This window comes from Festucalex cinctus, chromosome 1 (genome assembly GCF_051991245.1).
Source record: "Festucalex cinctus isolate MCC-2025b chromosome 1, RoL_Fcin_1.0, whole genome shotgun sequence".
Taxonomy (NCBI): Eukaryota; Metazoa; Chordata; class Actinopteri; order Syngnathiformes; family Syngnathidae; genus Festucalex; species Festucalex cinctus.
The window spans coordinates 25,442,846-25,463,029 of record NC_135411.1 but is presented as its reverse complement, the minus strand read 5'-3'; the positions used below and the strand labels follow the sequence as shown (position 1 = coordinate 25,463,029).

At 41.2% G+C, this 20,184-nt stretch overlaps 1 protein-coding gene across 2 annotated transcripts in view; it reads left to right on the top strand.

Annotated features, from left to right (window-relative positions):
- The window catches only part of cadm3 (cell adhesion molecule 3), a 145,938-nt gene that overhangs the window by 94,717 nt on the left and 31,037 nt on the right, over nt 1-20,184 (top strand). For both annotated transcript variants that reach the window (XM_077525601.1, XM_077525593.1), the window contains exon 6: nt 10,347-10,517. In XM_077525601.1, coding sequence (XP_077381727.1) covers nt 10,347-10,517 — 171 coding nt within the window. The remainder of the gene's footprint in view (nt 1-10,346; nt 10,518-20,184) is intronic.

The window sequence follows — 20,184 nt, the reverse complement described above, 5'->3', positions numbered from 1 at the left end:
ATTTTACACAAAATTCCCCAGAATGACAAAGAAACATTGTGGATGTAAAAATATAATAATAATAGTAATAATAATAATAATAATAATAATAATAATAACAATAATAATAATAACGTTTCCTAATATTTAAAGGCACATATGAGCTGTTAATGATTGTAGTTGGACAAGACAAAATATTATCACAATATCCCAAAATGGTTTCATGTAAATTTTGCCTAGAACTGTGACACAATTTTCCCCAAAATATTGTTTCAAAAAAGTACTTACAAATGTTTCCTGTTCTGTATATTAAAAATAAGACAGCCCTAATATTTCATACTTGAGGGAACGATAGAGCTGTTCTCACTCCTATGTCAAAACGAAAAACTAACAACATGAAGTAATTCCCTTTCAAAATGTAACGCAACAGACGTTTTGCCGTCAATATTCTCTTGACTTCGTCTTCTTTTCTTTTTTTTTTTCCACGCTTCAAATCCTGCTGCGCTTTGGCAGATCAAAGTATTCTCCACTCAGCTGCGTGGTTTCAAAAAAATTTCTATTTGGTTTCGGGAGAACCTCAGTTGGCATAGCAGTACAAAAAAAAAAAAAAAGCTTAAAATACTTACATGCTTTATGCTCGGGGTCAAAAAACTGACTTTCCTCTTTGCCGTGACGCAAACCACGAGGCGGGAAAAAACATCTTGACTCTCAGTGGTCAAATGTTTTGTTTCTGCCCCCGACAACTTCCGTTGACCTCTCGTTACGGATCATCGCTGCCTGATATCGGCTCTGGAATATAAAAAAAAATGTTTTGTAACTTTCAAAGATGATCAGAGATGCAGCTTTTGCCCACTATGGGAACCCTGTTTTTTTGTTTGTTTTTTTCTTTTAATGCCGACAGGCTTGTAATTATAGAGTAAAAATAAGTGTGGTGGTCTCAAAACACATGATGGCAGCGCTATTTTTTTTTTCTCCGTGCTAATCCTGCTAACGTGACTAATTAAGTAAAAAGATGACCTCATAAATCAGACGTAATCCCACTTAATGGCGATAACTGTTTGGATTATTATTTGAACGCAACATAGCAGCATGTTTTAGCACACTTTGCTGTCCCGCGGCCAAGTCGAAGCACCCGCCTACTTTTTTGGATATGAAAGAGGATTGAAAAGTGGCCAAGGCGACCCGCAAATTTACTATAACCACCGCAAAAGATGGTAACATTGGGATTTTATGCAGAAAATCTGCATTTATAACCTCATGTGTTTGTAAACAAGCAAAAGGAGCAAAGAGATGAGACCACTGTTACACTTTTACTGGTGTGTTCCCCCTGGAGGGTTTTCGTGCAAAATGTGCATGTTTAAATGTTTTTTAAAATATAAATTAAGAAAAGGGATCAAACAGAAATATATATATAAAAAAAAAAAAGAAATACTGTCATATTTAACACGTTTATGTCGGTGTATGATTACAAAAAATAATAATTAAACAAACCATAGTTTAAGTTGTGTGTAAAATAATAACATCCAGGACGACGATTCCCCGTACAAGTTGCATTGCTCATCTGAGGACTGCTTGTGAAATTACAAATGTATATGTTTTGATTGTGGCCGGCTGTGACACGGAGCGAGAAGGTAGGACTCAGACGCAGAGTGTAAGTTGGCCAACAAGGCTGCAGCTTTAATCCAATTGAACCAAAAACACCTCTCAAGGAGGGAAAAAAGGCAGAACAGAAAAAGCTCCAAACTGGAGAAAAAAACAAGGGCACTCAAAAACAGGGACAACTAAAGGCGCTCCGCTAGGGAGGAAAACAAGGGGCAAACTAAGGGCGCAAGACAAAGCAAGGCTAGACATCGAACAAGGACTGTGGAACAAGGACTGTGAGGACGCTTCCATGCACTGAGATGTGACACTTCGGCAACGGAGGGTAGAATGCAGGTGGCTTTTATGTCCGGGTTGATTGGGAGCAGGTGGAAACCATCATGGGCGTGGACCGGTGATTACTGTGCAGGGGAAAGGCAAGTGACCTGAGGTGAGAGGGTGGTTAATGACTTCAAAGTAAACCGGAAACCTGAGTGCAAAAATAAAAGCATGACCAGCGTGGCGGCGTGACAGTACCCCCCCCTCAACGGCCGGCTCCTGACGGCCCAGGCAAGTCAGGATGTTCCTCATGAAACTCGTCTATGAGGGAGGGGTCCACGATGAAACGGGAGGGCACCCACTGCCTCTCCTCCGGCCCGTATCCCTCCCAGTCCACCAGATACTGACGTCCCCGGCCCCGCTTTCTGACATCCAACAACTTCCTGACCTTGTAAACCGGACCCCCCTCCACCATCTCCGGAGGGGGCGGTGCAGGCTCGGGCGGGACCAGGGAACTGTCCTGGACCCTGGCTTGACCTGGCTCACGTGGAAGGTGGGGTGGGTGCGGAGGGACCGAGGCAGGCGAAGGCGCACGGCGGCAGGACCTATGGACTTGGCAATGGGAAACGGGCCCACAAATCTTGGGGCCAACTTTGGACATGGTACCTTGAGGTGTAGGTTCTTTGTGGACAGCCAGACTCTTTGACCTGGCTGTTACTGTGGCGCGGGCCTCCTCTTCCGGTCAGCAGCTCTTTTCATTCTGTCGCCTTGACGTTGAAGGGCCAGTCGAGCTGCTGACCAGATTCGGCGACATCGGCGGGTCATGGCGAGGACCGAAGGAACTGAGGCTTCCTCCTCCAGGTCCGCGAAGTACGGCGGATCGTATCCGTGCACACATTTGAAAGGCGTGATTCCTGTGGCAGAAGTAGGTAAAGAGTTATGCGCCAGTTCAACCCAGACCAAGTTCTTGCTCCAGGAGGACGGATTTTGGGAGACCAAGCATCGTAGTCCGGTCTCCAGCTGTTGGTTGAGCCTCTCGGCCTGTCCATTGGCCTCTGGGTGGTAGCCTGAGGTCAAGTTCGCCTTAGCCCCTATGGCTCTGCAGAACTCCCTCCAAAAACGAGAAACAAACTGGGGACCGCGGTCCGACACTATGTGCCGCGGGAATCCATGGATCCTGAACACCTGGTCGATCATGACTTCGGCGGTTCTTTTGGCTGAGGGAAGCTTAGGTAATGGGATAAAGCGGGCCATCTTAGAAAAGCGGTCGACAACAGTGAGTATTGTGGTTTTACCATGCGAAGTGGGAAGTCCAGTCACAAAGTCCATAGAAATCTCCGCCCAGGGCCTTGAGGGGATCGGCAGTGGTTGGAGGAGACCCATCCGGGGTTGATTTGATGATTTATTCCGGGCGCAGACTGGGCAGGCCTTGACATAATCACGTACCGAGGTCTCCATTGAAGGCCACCAAAATCTCCGGGCGACGACGTACAGGGTCCTGCGAGTACCTGGGTGGCAAGAAAGACGAGAGGTGTGTGCCCAATTGATCACCTGTGCTCGTAGACCCTCCGGGACGTAGAGCCGTCGTGGTGGACACTCTTTTGGAGCGATCGTGTCTTGGAGAGCCTCCTTGACATCCTCTTCAACCTGCCAGGACATGGTTCCGACAATGCAGTCCCTAGGCAGGATGGGTTCAGGTTCGGCTGTTGTGGTTTCCGGGTCATGGATTCGGGACAGAGCATCTGCTTTGACGTTCTTGCTTCCGGGTCTGTAAGTTAGAGAAAACGAAAATCTGTTAAAAAACAATGACCATCTGGCCTGTCGTGGGTTCAGTCTTTTGGCGTGACGTAGGTATTCCAGGTTGCGGTGGTCTGTCCAGATGATGAAGGGGTGTTCCGCGCCCTCCAGCCAGTGCCTCCATTCTTCCAAGGCGACCTTGACAGCCAGCAATTCTCGGTCTCCCACGCTGTAATTGCGGAATCGGATTGCGTAGTCATTCACCGATTCTCGGCCCTGTCTGAGGTTACTAAGCTCTCGAGTCTTTTCCCGATCCATGTTAGTTGGATCGAACACGAGACGAAGTGCCCTGCTAAACCCGGCTGCGGTTGAGCAAGTCGGGGAGTGCCTTGCCCATTCCGTGGTGGCCCAGTCTCTGGCTCTTCCAGTCAGATGTGAAATCATGAAGGCCACACGGGAACGGTCAGTGGGGAAAGCCTGTGGCGAAAGTTCAAAATGTAAGTCGCATTCGGTTAGGAATGCCTGACATTGTCCTTGGTCTCCCGAGTATCGCTCCGGGGGAGCCAGTCTCAATCCAGCCCCGGTCAAGGCTGGAGTCGGGATCGGTGGTTCTGCTGTCTCTGGATTCGTGATGGCCGGCGTGGAGGGTCGCAGGTGGCTCATTAGCTCCTGCACCTGTCCCACGAGCTCTCCCATGCGGGTGGCCATCGCCTGCTGGACCTCCTCCGTCTGCGACAGGCGGGCGGCCTGTCGTCGAAGTGCAGCCTCCAACTTCTCCGCTGGGTCCATGCTGGCCGAAGTGTACTGACACGGAGCGAGAAGGTAGGACTCAGACGCAGAGTGTAAGTTGGCCAACAAGGCTGCAGCTTTAATCCAATTGAACCAAAAACACCTCTCAAGGAGGGAAAAAAGGCAGAACAGAAAAAGCTCCAAACTGGAGAAAAAACAAGGGCACTCAAAAACAGGGACAACTAAAGGCGCTCCGCTAGGGAGGAAAACAAGGGGCAAACTAAGGGCGCAAGACAAAGCAAGGCTAGACATCGAACAAGGACTGTGGAACAAGGACTGTGAGGACGCTTCCATGCACTGAGATGTGACACTTCGGCAACGGAGGGGAGAATGCAGGTGGCTTTTATGTCCGGGTTGATTGGGAGCAGGTGGAAACCATCATGGGCGTGGACCGGTGATTACTGTGCAGGGGAAAGGCAAGTGACCTGAGGTGAGAGGGTGGTTAATGACTTCAAAGTAAACCGGAAACCTGAGTGCAAAAATAAAAGCATGACCAGCGTGGCGGCGTGACAGGCTGATTGATTAGGTTTTTTTTTGTTTTTGTTTTTTTTCACTTTACAAAAATCATCTCGCGGGCCGGATTAAACCCATTTGCGGGCCTGATCTGGCCCACGGGCCGTATGTTTGACACCCCTGCAATAAATAGTATAAATACATCATAATACATTATATAGATATAGATTTTTTCAATTATAATCTATTATTTTCTAGACAAAAAATGGGTAAAAACAAACAAATAAATAAATAAATACATACATAAATAAAAACTCATGTAAATATGTAAACATATGTAAATGTGTAATTATTAAGCCAGACCAGCATTAATGTGCAGACAATGCAGGGCGGAGGTAACATTCTTTTGAAAACACATTTTGTTACGTTACAGCCTTACTCCAAAATGTATTAATTCAAATTTTCAAGTGGAAACACCTTCATTGCACTCCATAAAATTCTAGTAAGGCAGTTTTAATCAAGAGCATGAAATTTGGTGGGTGTGCCTTTCATGATGGGAGTTACCAAAACATTTCAAGAAACAACACTCAAAAGACAGATGAAGTCTCCCATTGTGTTTTGAAATATCAATTTTAGTCACATTTGGCTGCTACCACAGGTCCTTCAAAAAAATATATTTTTTTTTAGAAATTTTCTCTATGTGCTACCAAATTTGAAGCTCATGTACTGAACAGATGAGTGATACCACAGATATGAAGACTACATATGACAGTGCATTGAAGCAGCCTGGCTAGCTGACCAACTGTTCCTATGTGGCGGCCATGTTGGCAGGGGCAACCTTCCCATCAACGGCAATGCATGGACTTTGAAATGAAGTCCTAAGTTGCTGTTTTTGCCACCGATTTTCACGAGGTTTACTTGTTTGTCAATGTCAAAATATGTGTTGTCGGTAGAGGATATTAGAAAAATCCCCCCAAAAATATCAGCATTTTTTTACCTGTTCAAAGTTATTATTAGTTACCTTGTCTAAGTTTTATGATGTGGCAGCACAATGTACTGGCATCCTTGTTCTTTCGATGTTCTTGCCATCCACATGCTTTATCACTTTATCGCCAATTTAGCATCCCCATATATATGCAGTTCAAAATGGACATGTCGTATCTAACTACTGTATGTTCATATCTATGGGTAACGCCAGCTATTGAAGATTTTGCGTTTTCGTTAATAGTTCTCGGCAGAGAATGACTCGCCATAAAACATGAAACTCTCGTAAAGGCTAATGGATGTTCTTAAGATTCAGGCCACAGGACCTTCGTTCACTTGGCAACATGAAATTTAATACCAGACATGAGTACACCTACAAAAGTCTCAAGAAGCCAGGCCTGAAAAGACATTTAAAGGTTTGAAGAGGCCATTTTATTCTCAGTTTGGCCATTCTCAGAAGTCCTTCAAAGACAAACTCCTCCTCGATATTTTGAAAGTACTTTGTTTTTCAGCCCAGAGTTGGACAAATATGTTCTCTCAACAAAAAAAATGTCAATTTAGGATTGCACGGCTGCCTTGGACTTGAACGTGGTGGCGATTTAGAGTACTTAGGTAAGCAATTACAGCTGTTGTTATTGATGTTAGCCAGGCAAGAAAAAGACTAAAAATATTTATATCACTTTACCTCTGAACAGTAATTTCAGTTGTTCTCATACGTTTACATGAATAATTTTTAACTTGTGTCATGATCAGGAGAACACATTTATTTTATTCTAATGGGATTCCAATGAAACTGTAAGGAATTTTAGATTAGCACAATCATGAAACAAAACAAAGCAATGCAGAAAATAAAGACATTGTCCCTGTTCAGTCATCTGTCATATTTTGCCCACAATTGTCTGTATTTCATAAATTCTGCCAAGGAATGTAAACTTATGAGCATGATTGTAGATACACTATTGAAATTAAATGTAAGATTTTGTTTTGGCGGTTATTATTTTTCATTCCTACTTGTGTTTAAGCAAGAATTGAAACTCATTGAGGCTCGTGTACACCCGTGTTCAAATGGAATCCAACTGTTTACTGCCACCGACGAATATGTTCGTCAAGTAGGTTTTTCAATGTGCGGGCATGGAAAAGGATCTTGCCCAGCTTTTCTGTGAAATGTAGGTTTTTGAACCACTGTAAAAAAACAACATATACCCCTTAAAATGGTTGCGTTGCATTGCTTTGGATTTTAGATCAGCGCAGTGTTTGAGTAGAAGATAAAAACTAGCGGGTGAATCTTGGCTTGTCGCGTTGATAATGAGGGAGAGAAATGCCAACATGATAGAAGTCAAACAAGTTTAGGCGAGTCACACTCAAACATATTATGTATATTTATGGTGTAAACAGAATATGTGTCAAATTAGGTAATTGAAAGTGTGTGTCACAATTGTGAGAAAGATGACGCTATGTGGAAAAGCCCCTCATGTTCAATTTTACTCAAGCCTTGAGTCAGTGTTACTCATGTCATGTTTCTTAGTTGTATATCTGTAAATCAATAACATTGCCATAAAAAGCCCTTTGATTTTGTTTTTTTGTTTTCAGAGGTTGAAGTGCCACAAAAGCTAAAAAATATTAACATCAAAGTCACCGATCTGCTTCATATGTTTCTTTTCACCAAAAAAAAACAAAAAACAAACTGGTATCAACCCATAATCGACTGCTGATTACTAAAGAATGGGAACTCTATTTTGAACACGACAGGCAGTGAATGAGTAATTCTAGAATTATGAAAGTATTTTATTGCTATTCGCACAGGGTTTTGGTTCCTAAGCCCTGCGAAAAGAGAGAGCTCACCGTATATTATGTGTATTAATGTCACCAATTTTCCACTGATCTCTGAATATCCACTTCGGGAAGCCAATTGATTTTCAATACAATTCCATCCCAGTTACTTGGTTGCCATTTTGAACCTTTTTTTTTTTTTTACCCCTGAACAAAACACCTCATGTCGTCCTTACTAATTATTTTGCAAGGACTTGTTGGCCGTATCCCTACGATCAATAAAGTCATCGCTAATGAACAAAACATTTCCAATCGATGGGATGTGACAAGCGACTACACCGGGAGTTTAATTGAAAGCGAAGTCCGCTTCATCCCGCCCCCCGACATTTAGTCACAGCGTTAATTGTTTGTCAGCGCAGCACACATCTGCGGTTTTTACGAGCCCTTCTTCCTAAAATGTGCAATTTTTTTGCACCTTTTACTCTCTTATTTGTTTGCCGCATTAGTCAGCACAAAAGAAGGCAGTGGGAGAATATGGCCGCTGCGTAAAGGCATTGTTAGGTGAGGGGTATATGTGGCGTGTCGTGATGGATTGGGGAACAAAACACCCGGGGGCGCGCGGCGTTGCTGCGCACCAAACACATTTTTCATTTAATGGGAACAAATGGGCGTCGCCGTTGTGCCGTTGTGCCGCAGTGGCACAAAAAGTAGAACATTCTAATTAGTTGACAGTGGTGTATGGCATTGGTGGTGCAAGAGAGGTGAACATAGTGAAATTTTAAATGGGGGGGGGGGGGGGGGGTGAAATGCTCTGGTGTATGTTATAGTGTTCATAATATGAATTAAAATGGCATTTGAGAAACAACCCTCTCCACTAGTGCTATAGTTTTCTTAAACCGAAAGCCATTAAATATCCAGTTACCCTCCGCCCACATGAAATGGCAAACTTCAACACTTACCAATCTAGCATCACCGTGTTTCTGATTAGAAAAAAAAATCCAAAATCTGAAGGACAAGTCTGTCTTTAAGGACCCCTAGAAATGACCAATATGATGACTGCTTTGAATAAAAATGGCAGACGTCCCAGGCATTTGCGGACATTGGTTCTTGAGAGTTTTTGTCACTCTCCTCTTGGTAGACATTGCTATTAAATTTCATGTTGCTAAATGAAATTCTCTTCAGTGCCTGAATTTCCTCACGAAAAAAAATCACGAGCTAATGCTAACATTCTGTGTTTTATTCTATGGACAGTCATCAAACTTCACTACCATGAGCCACCTAAACACAATGACAAAAACTCAAAATCATTTCAATTTGGCATCTCTTATCTATCTGTCTAGTGTACTGTATGTGGTTTTGATTTTGGAGAAACTGGGACAGAATCTCTAGGACAAGTTGATCTTTGAAGGAGCCCTTGAAATGGCCAAAAAATACACAAAAATATTTGCTTTGAACAAAAATGGCAGACCTCTCGTGTCGTTTCGGATGTGGCCGCTAGAGACTTTTTTGGTGGTCTACTCCTGATAGACATTGCTATTAAATTTCATATTGCGAAGTAAAACTGGCTTTGGGGGCTGAATCCCCCCCCAAAAAAAAATAAAAAATCATGAGCCCATAGTAATATTTGTGTTCTAATGTCGCGTCATTAAACTTTTGTGCCTTGCTGCCCTAATGACTAAAACTCAAATTTCATGTGGTTATGATTTGGTAGAATTTGAGACAAAATCTTTACAAATCCATCTTGGAAGCTGAAGGCTTGGGAAGACGCCTCAAAATGGCCCAAATCGCCCTAAAATGACTTCTTAAGACTTAAAAGGGCAGACGTCCCATGTCTTTGCGATCATGCTTTCTTGAGCCTATTTTGTCAGTCTCCTCTTGATTGACATTGCTATTAAATTTCATGTTGCTAAGTGAAATTGGCTCCAGGAGCTGTATTTTCTCAGAAAATAATGAGTTAATGATAACTTTCTGTGTTCTATGGCAAGTCATCAAATTTCGCTGCCATGATCCACCAAAACACAAATGACAACACTCAAATTCTTGCCAATTTGGCACCTCTTATATGTCGTTCTAAGTTGGTAGAAACTGCGACAGAATCTCTAGGGCAAGATCTTTGAAGGATCCCTTCAAAATGGCCAAAAAAAGACACTAAAATATTTGCTTTGAACAAAAATGACAGCCCTCTCGTGTCTTTTCGTACGGAGCCTCTTGTGGCTTTTTTGTGGGTCGACTCCTGATAGACATTGCTATTACGTTTCATGTTGCTAAGTAAAACTGGCTTTGGGGGTTGAATTTCCCCCTCAAAATCATGAGCTCATAATAATATTTTGTGTTCACCGACGAGTCATCAAACTTTTCTGCCTTGCTCCCCTTAATAACGACAAATCAAATTCCATATGGTTGTTTTGCTAGAATTTGATGTTAAGTCCATCTTGAAATAACCCAAATCACCCTAAAATGACAACTTAAGACTTAACTTAAAAGGGCAGATGTCCTGTTCCTTATCCTTATTTGTGCGTCTACTCATGATATATATGCCTACCAAATTTCATGTTGCTGAGTGATGTTAGTTCCAATTGGACAATATCTGGAGGACAATTTAGTTTTTCAAGATCCATAGTAAAATTTCCAAATGGGCTAAAATGGCCAAACCGTAATGGGACACTTCCTGTGATATGTAGTTGAGAATTTTTTTTGTGTCTAATTATGATAGACATGACTTCCAAATTTCATATCCGGGGGTGGTTGTTTATTGTCACCCCTTTTTCCCACCGCAGGCCGGCCGGACGTGGTGGAGTCGGTCCCGGATGAGCCCACGTACAACGTAAGCAGCGAGCTGACGCTGGAGGTGAGCCGCGCCGATGATAATCAGGTGGTCACCTGCGCCGTGGACCACCCGTCACTCGCCCCGGGGGACAAGAGGAGTGAGCAGGCACTCCAAGTCTTGTGTAAGTTACCTGATGGGCAGTGGTGGTAAACGTACACTCACTCTGTACTAAAGTATGTACAGATACAGATACTCAGATACTTGTTTAAAAAAAAAAATCACTGGTAAAAGTAGGAGATTCAACTCCTGAACTTAGGCTGAGTGGCAAGAGTAACCAAAATTTGTGTTACTTAAGTATAGTGTGACTTGCATGTCAAGCAAAAGTAAGAACTGTGCTGCACTTGAGTACTTGTTGAAAAAAATACTCAAGAATGTCAGATTGTTTATTGTAAGTATTGTTCAAGATATCTATCTATCTACGTATCTATCTATCTATCTATCTATCTATCTATCTATCTATCTATCTATCTATCTATCTATCTATCTATCTATCTATCTATCTATCTATCTATCTATCTATCTATCGAGCTAGTTATCGAGCTAGCTATCTATCAAGCTAGCTAGCTAGCGAAGATATTTAGAGGGCAAAAAAATCACGTCATTTCGTTGTTTTTAGGGCCCGAGCAGCGACCGCTGCGAGGTCCCTATTGTTCCTGAAGGAATTCTTATTATTAGGGCCCGAGCAGCGGCGGCGGCGGTGCCGCTGCGAGGCCCTATTGTTTTTGTAGGAATTCTTATTATTATTATTATTAGGGCCCGAGCAGCGACCGCTGCGAGGTCCCTATTGTTCCTGAAGGAATTCTTATTATTAGGGCCCGAGCAGCGGCGGCGGCGGTGCCGCTGCGAGGCCCTATTGTTTTTGTAGGAATTCTTCTTATTAGGGCCCGAGCAGCGGCGGCGGCGGTGCCGCTGCGAGGCCCTATTGTTTTTGTAGGAATTCTTATTATTATTATTATTATTATTATTATTCTTATTATTATTCTTCTCCGCAAACAATCGCATTTTTGAGACGCTAAACGTGAACGAAAACTCACCAAACTTTACACGCACATCAGGCCTGGCGAAAAATTTGATATTTTAAAGTCGCCATACATGATAACAGAAAAATGGCTCCATAGCGCCACCTACATAGGTTAAACGGATCCCTGTCCCGCTACGATTGTCCTATGGCGACGAAAATTGTGTGGCACCCGTAGCACATCCAGATGAACAAAAACCTCTTTGATGTGTGTACCCTAAAATAGACAGAAAGTGAGGTATGATCATCTGAATGTCCAATTTTGGCCCAGTTTTGCACATTTACAGGGGTCATACTTTTGCCCGCTTCTCCTACACGGTTAACCCGATTGACTTCAAACTTGGGATGGACCATCTCAACACCTGGGACAACATCATTGTAAAAAATCTAAAGTTTTTGATATACTATATGACGGCGGCGACGCATCAAATTTAGAGTTTAAAAATTCTTACTTCACGAAGCATTGCCGGTTGTACGTTTAATGTAGAGCTACGAAAATTTGTACACATATGTAAAAGGCTATGACCTACAAAAAACTCTTTTTGAACCATATGCTAAACCTCACAGGAAGTCCGCCATTTTGATTTATTTTGGAACGTGTTGCCATTTTTTTGGCCATTTCATTGGGGTCTTATTTTAACGAACTCCTCCTACAGTGTTTATCCGATCATCTTCAAACTTGGTGTGATTCATCTTAAGATGTTGAAGATGAAAAGATATTGAAACCTTTGTATTTCGTCGCACGCTGTTGTCATGGCATGCACTGTTTGCAAAGGAAAAAAAATATCCTTAAAGAAGCATTCCCATTTGTACGAAGCAGCGAGAGCTACGAAAATTTGTAGACATATGTAACAGCCCAAGATGTACAAAAAAGTCTCTTGGTGCCCTGTGCTAAACCCAACAGGAAGTCCCCCAGGGGCCGGGCATCACATTTTGAGCTAAAAAACTCCTCTTTAACAAAGCATACCCGGCTGTACGTTTCACCTAGAGTTACCAAAATTTGTAGAGGTATATAACAGCCCTCGAGGTACAAAAAACTCTTTTTGAACCATATGCTAAACCTAACAGGACGTCCGCCATTTTGATTTACTTTGGAATGTGTTGCCATTTTTTGGGCCATTTCGTAGGGGTCTTATTTTAACGAACTCCTCCAACAGAGTTTATCCGATCATCTTCAAACTTGGTGTGACTCATCTTAAGATGTTGAGGATGAAAAGTTATTGAAAGCTCTTTATTTCGTCGCACGCTGTTGTCGTGGCATGCACTTTTTGCAAAGGAAAAAAATCCTTCTTAATGAAGCATTCCCAGTTGTACGAAGTAGCTAGAGCTACAAAAATTTGTAGACATATGTAACAGCCCACAATGTACAAAAAAGTCTCTTGGTGCCATGTGCTAAACCCAACAGGAAGTCCCCCAGGGGCCGGGCATCACATTTTGAGCTAAAAAACTCCTCTTTAACAAAGCATACCCGGCTGTACGTTTCACCTAGAGTTACCAAAATTTGTAGAGGTATATAACAGCCCTCGAGGTACAAAAAACTCTTTTTGAACCATATGCTAAACCTAACAGGACGTCCGCCATTTTGATTTACTTTGGAATGTGTTGCCATTTTTTGGGCCATTTCATAGGGGTCATATTTTAACGAACTCCTCCTACAGAGTTTATCCGATCATCTTCAAACTTCGTGTGACTCATCTTAAGATGTTGAGGATGAAAAGTTATTGAAAGCTCTTTATTTCGTCGCACGCTGTTGTCGTGGCATGCACTTTTTGCAAAGGAAAAAAATCCTTCTTAATGAAGCATTCCCAGTTGTACGAAGTAGCTAGAGCTACAAAAATTTGTAGACATATGTAACAGCCCACAATGTACAAAAAAGTCTCTTCGTGCCATGTGCTAAACCCAACAGGAAGTCCCCCAGGGGCCGGGCATCACATTTTGAGCTAGAAAACTCCTCTTTAACGAAGCATTCCCGGTTGTACGTTTCACCTAGCGCGATGATAATTTGCAGGCATACATAAGAGCCCACGATGTACAAAAAAGTCTCTTGGAACCATGTGCTAAACCAAACAGGAAGTCTGCCATTTTGATTTACGATGGGATTTGTTGCCATTTTTTGTGGCCTTTTTCAGGGGTCATATTTTAACGAACTCCTCGTACAAAGTTCATCCGACCGTCTTCAAACTTGGTGTGTTTCATCTTAAGATGTTTAAGATGCAAAGTTATCGAAAGTTTTTTATTTTGTCGCACGCTGCTGCTATAGCGATGCATTGTTTGCCAAGTAAAGTGCTGCTTTGTTTTTTTATCTATACATGTCTGAAAACTCATGAAACTTTGCAAACACATCAGACTTGTCATGAACATGAATTTTTAGAGATTTATTGTGCAATTTGCAATAAATAGCGCCCTCTAGACATTTTTATGAAGTATTTCCGATTGTATGATTCTGCTAGATTTGTGAAAATTAGGACAGACCCCTATCAGCCTAATACCTACAAAAAAGTATTATGTAGCCATTTGCCAAACCAAAGAGGAAGTCCGCTATTTTGATTTTATTTTGGGAATTATACATCATTTTTGGCCTCTTTCATAGAACTTTGCACAGACAAGGCATGGGAAAAACTAACATTTTAAATGGTCCTTGTTCCATGTAACAGTACCCCAACGTGCCAGTACCCTGACGTGCAAGTAACCCAACGTTGTGCTCAATAGCGCCCTCTATGCATTTTTATGGAGCATTTCCAATTGTATGATTCAAGCGATACACAACTAAAGATGACTTGACCTAGATTTTTGAAAACTGGGAGGCATACCTATTAGCTTAAGACCTACAAAAAGTATTCTGTAGCCGTATGCTAAACCTAAAAGGAAGTCGGCCATTTTGAATTTATTTTGGGAATTGCACACCATCTTTGGCCTTTTGCACTCACAAAGCTTGTCAAAAACATTTTAGATGGTCCTTGTCCGATTTGACAGTACCCCAACGTGCCAGTACCCCGACGTGCAAGTACCCCAACGTGGCCCAGGTTGCGAGGGCCCTTTATAGCTGCTCGCAGCTCTAGTTATTCTTCTTTTTCTTCTCCGCAAACAATCGCATTTTTGAGACACTAAACGTGACCGAAAACTCACCAAACTTTACACGCACATCAGGCCTGGCGAAAAATTTGATATTTTAAAGTCGCCATACATGATAACAGAAAAATGGCTCCTTAGCGCCCCCTACATAGGTTAAACGGATCCCTGTCCCGCTACGATTGTCCGACGGCTATGAAAATTGTGTGGCACCTGTAGCACATCCCAATGAACAAAAACCTCTTTGAAGTGTGTACCCTAAAATAGACAGAAAGTGAGGTATGAGTATTTAAATGTCCAATTTTTGCCAATTTTTGCACATTTACAGGGGTCATACTTTTGCCCGCTTCTCCTACACGGTTAACCCGATTGACTTCAAACTTGGGATGTACCATCTCAACACCTGGGACAACATCATTGTGAAAAATGAAAAGTTTTTGATATACTATATGACGGTGGCGGCGCATCAAATTTAGAGTTTAAAAATTCTTACTTCACGAAGCATTGCCGGTTGTACGTTTAATCTAGAGCTACGAAAATTGGTACACATATGTAACAGGCTATGACCTACAAAAAACTCTTTTTGAACCATATGCTAAACCTAACAGGAAGTCCACCATTTTGATTTATTTTGGAACGTGTTGCCATTTTTTTGGCCATTTCATTGGGGCCTTATTTTAACGAACTCCTCCTACAGTGTTTATCCGATCATCTTCAAACTTGGTGTGATTCATCTTAAGATGTTGAAGATGAAAAGTTATTGAAAGCTTTGTATTTCGTCGCACACTGTTGTCATGGCATGCACTGTTTTTAAAGGAAAAAAAAATATCCTTAAAGAAGCATTCCCATTTGTACGAAGCAGCTAGAGCTACGAAAATTTGTAGACATATGTAACAGCCCAAGATGTACAAAAAAGTCTATTGGTGCCCTGTGCTAAACCCAACAGGAAGTCCCCCAGGGGCCGGGCATCACATTTTGAGCTAAAAAACTCCTCTTTAACAAAGCATACCCGGCTGTACGTTTCACCTAGAGTTACCAAAATTTGTAGAGGTATATAACAGCCCTCGAGGTACAAAAAACTCTTTTTGAACCATATGCTAAACCTAACAGGACGTCCGCCATTTTGATTTACTTTGGAATGTGTTGCCATTTTTTTTGGCCATTTCATAGGGGTCATATTTTAACAAACTCCTCCTACAGAGTTTATCCGATCATCTTCAAACTTGGTGTGATTCATCTTAAGATGTTGAAAATGAAAAGTGATTGAAAGTTTTTTATTTCGTCACACGCTGTTGTCGTGGCATGCACTTTTTGCAAAGGAAAAAAAATCTTATTAATGAAGCATTCCCAGTTGTACGAAGCAGCTAGAGCGACGAAAAATTGTAGACATATGTAACAGTCCAGGATGTACAAAAAAGTCTCTTGGTGCCATGTGCTTAACCTAACAGGAAGTCCCCCAGGGGCCGGGCATCACATTTTGAGCTAAAAAACTCCTCTTTTACGAAGCATTCCCGGTTGTACGTTTCACCTAGCGCTATGATAATTTCCAGGCATACATAAGAGCCCACGATGTACAAAAAAGTCTCTTGGAACCATGTGCTAAACCAAACAGGAAGTCCGCCATTTTGATTTATGATGGGATTTGTTGCCATTTTTTGTGGCCTTTTTCAGGGGTCATATTTTAACGAACCCCTCCTACAAAATTTATCCGACTGTTCAAACTTGGTGTGTTTCATCTTAAGATGTTTAAGATGCAAAGTAATCGAAAGTTTTTTATTTTGTAACACGCTGTTGCCATAGCAATGCATTGTTTGTCAAGTGCTGCTTTTTTTTTTTTATACACATGAAAACTCATGAAACTTTGCAAACACATCAGACTCGTCATGAACATGAATTTTCAGAGATTTATTGTGCAATTTGCAATAAATAGCGCCCTCTAGACATTTTTATGAAGCCTTTCCGATTGTATTATTATGCTAGACCTACAAAAAAGTATTATGTAGCCATTTGCCAAACCAAAGAGGAAGTCCGCTATTTTGATTTTATTTTGGGAATTATACATCATTTTTGGCCTTTTTCATTAAACTTTGCACAGACAAGGCATGGAAAAAACTAACATTTTAAATGGTCCTTGTTCCATGTAACAGTTGTCAAGTGCTGCTTTTTTTTTTTTTTTTATACACATGAAAACTCATGAAACTTTGCAAACACATCAGACTTGTCATGAACATGAATTTTTAGAGATTTATTGTGCAATTTGCAATAAATAGCGCCCTCTAGACATTTTTATGAAGCATTTCCGATTGTATGATTATGCTAGACCTACAAAAAAGTATTATGTAGCCATTTGCCAAACCAAAGAGGAAGTCCGCTATTTTGATTTTATTTTGGGAATTATACATCATTTTTGGCCTTTCTCATTAAACTTTGCACAGACAAGCCATGGAAAAAACTAACATTTTAAATGGTCCTTGTTCCATGTAACAGTACCCCAACGTGCCAGTACCCTGACGTGCAAGTAACCCAACGTTGTGCTCAATAGCGCCCTCTATGCATTTTTATGGAGCATTTCCAATTGTATGATTCAAGCGATACGCAACTAAAGATGACTTGACCAAGATTTATGAAAACTGGGAGGCATACCTATTAGCTTAAGACCTACAAAAGGTATTCTGTAGCCGTATGCTAAACCTAAAAGGAAGTCCACCATTTTGAATTTATTTTGGGAATTGCACACCATATTTTGCGTTTTGATTAAACTTTGCACACACAAGGCTTGTCAAAAACATTTTAGATGGTCTTGTCCTATTTGACAGTACCCCAACGTGCCAGTACCCCGACGTGCAAGTACCCCAACGTGGCCCGGGTTGCGAGGGCCCTTTATAGCTGCTCGCAGCTCTAGTTATTCTTCTTCTTCTTCTTTTTCTTTGTTATTATTCTTTTCCGCAAACAACCACATTTTTGAGGCACTAAACATGAACGAAAACTCACCAAACTTTACACGCAGATCGGGTCTGGCGAAAAATTTGATATTTTAAAGTCGCCATACATGATAACAGAAAAATGGCTCTGTAGCGCCACCTACATAGGTTTAACGGATCCCTGTCCCGCTACGATTGTCCTATGGCTACGAAAATTGTGTGGCACCTGTAGCACATCCAGATGAACAAAAACCTCTTTGATATGTGTACCCTAAAATAGACAGGAAGTGAGGTATGAGTATTTGAATGTCCAATTTTGGCCCATTTTTGCACATTTACAGGGGTCATACTTTTGCCCGCTTCTCCTACACGGTTAACCCGATTGACTTCAAACTTGGGCTGTACCATCTCAACACCTGGGACAACATCATGGTAAAAAATCTAAAGTTTTTGACATACTATATGACGGTGGCGGGGCATCAAATTTACAGTTTCAAAATGCTTACTTAACGAAGCATTGCCGGTGGTACGTTTAATCTAGAGCTACGAAAATTGGTACACATATGTAACAGACTATGATCTACAAAAAAGCCTGTTGGTGCCATATGCTAAACCTAACAGGAAGTCCGCCAGAGGCGAGGCATCAAATTTTGTGTTTCAAAATTCTAACTTAATGAAGCATTCCCGGCTGTACATTTCACCTAGAGTTACCAATATTTGAAGACATATGTAACAGCCCTCAAGGTACAAAAAACTCTTTTTGAACCATATGCTAAACCGAACAGGAAGTCCGCCATTTTGATTTACTTTGGAACGTGTTGCCATTTTTTGGGCCATTTCATAGGGGTCTTATTTTAACGAACTCCTCCTACAGAGTTTATCCGATCATCTCCAAACTTGGTGTGATTCATCTTAAGATGTTGAAGATGAAAAGTTATTGAAAGCTTTTTATTTTGTCGCACGCTGTTGCCGTGGCATGCACAGTTTGCAAAGGAAAAAATTCCTTCTTAATGAAGCATTCCCAGTTGTACGAAGCAGCTAGAGCTACGAAAATTTGGAGACAAATGTAACAGCCCACAATGTACAAAAAAGGCTCCTGGTGCCATGTGCTAAACCCAACAGGAAGTCCCGTAGGGGCCGGGCATCACATTTTGAGCTAAAAAACTCCTCTTTAACGAAGCATTCCCGGTTGTACGTTTCACCTAGCGCTATGATAATTTAGAGGCATACATAAGAGCCCACGATGTACAAAAAAGTCTCTTGGAACCATGTGCTAAACCAAACAGGAAGTCCGCCATTTTGATTTATGATGGGATTTGTAGCCTTTTTTTGTGGCCTTTTTTAGGGGTCATATTTTAACTCCTCCTACAAAATTCATCCGACCGTGTTCAAACTTGGTGTGTTTCATCTTAAGATGTTTAAGATGCAAATTTATCGAAAGTTTTTTATTTTGTCGCACGCTGCTGCTATAGCGATGCATTGGTTGCCAAGTAAAGTGCTGCTTTGTTTTTTTTTTATCTATACATGTGTGAAAACTCGTGAAACTTTGCACACACATCAGACTTGTCATTAACATGAATTTTTAGAGATTTCTTGTGCAATTTGCAATAAATCGCACCCTCTATACATTTTTTATGGAGCATTTCCGATTGGATGATTCAAGCGCGAAATAACTAAAGATGACTTGACTTGACCTAGATTTGTGAAAACTCAGAGGCATACCTATTATATTATTATTATTTTTTGTACCTTACAAGATTATCTCTTGTGCCACATTAAACCCCTTTGCAGGCCTGAGCCAAACCACGGTCCATACATTTGATACCGCTGCTTTATTTCAATGGTCAAGTACTTCATAACCACACCTACTTATGCTTGTCCTTGCATATATAGTAGACAACAAAGAGCTCTTTCAACAAAAGACATTTCCATCTACAAAGTCATACAAGGTAAGCACTCTATAAATTCTGCAATCACTACACTTCTATTCCTAAATTATCACTTCAAATACCAACAATGGTTAATACAGCTACAAATTTCTTGTATGTTTATGAAGTATGATACTGTATTTATTTCTACTCCTTTGCTTTTCTACAGAACATGAACAAATCACCAAGCAAATTCTCTTTTGATAAAGACCCTCTAATCATCTCCATACGCAAAGATTGCCAACTTTTTTCCGTAAGTATACAATACATAAACTAAACAGGACAACTTTCTCAATCATATACAGTATGCCATACATATATGTATTAAGTTCTCATTTATTAACAGGTTTGTTAAAGGCACCTTTAGTGTGTTTTTCTGTTTGTAATGTTTCTCCACGAGCACGTCTAGCCATTGATATCATGTAGAACACATATGCTAACCTTTTAGAGACAATTGAAGCTTACTTGCACAGTAGCCACTATCTTAACCACTTAATTCACATGTCTACTTGACAACTTATTACATGTAGTGAAATGGTACTTTGTGCGTCTTATGCTTTTTTCTGAACACTGCTTTTCAACTCTTTCCTTAAAACCAATACATGCGGTACTGTTATACTGTATAAATATATATGTCCGTGTGTATATATTTGTATATTCTTTCAAATAAACTCGTTTTGACACACACAGCCATTGAGTAACATGCAACACGACCACAACGTTTTGCACCAACACGTTACACTTACATAACCATTTATGTACCTGTCGTATCCTTACTTTTATTCATCATTTCATCACACAATCCTAAAACATTGCTTTTTGACCCAGATGATTCAACTATACCATTTTTGC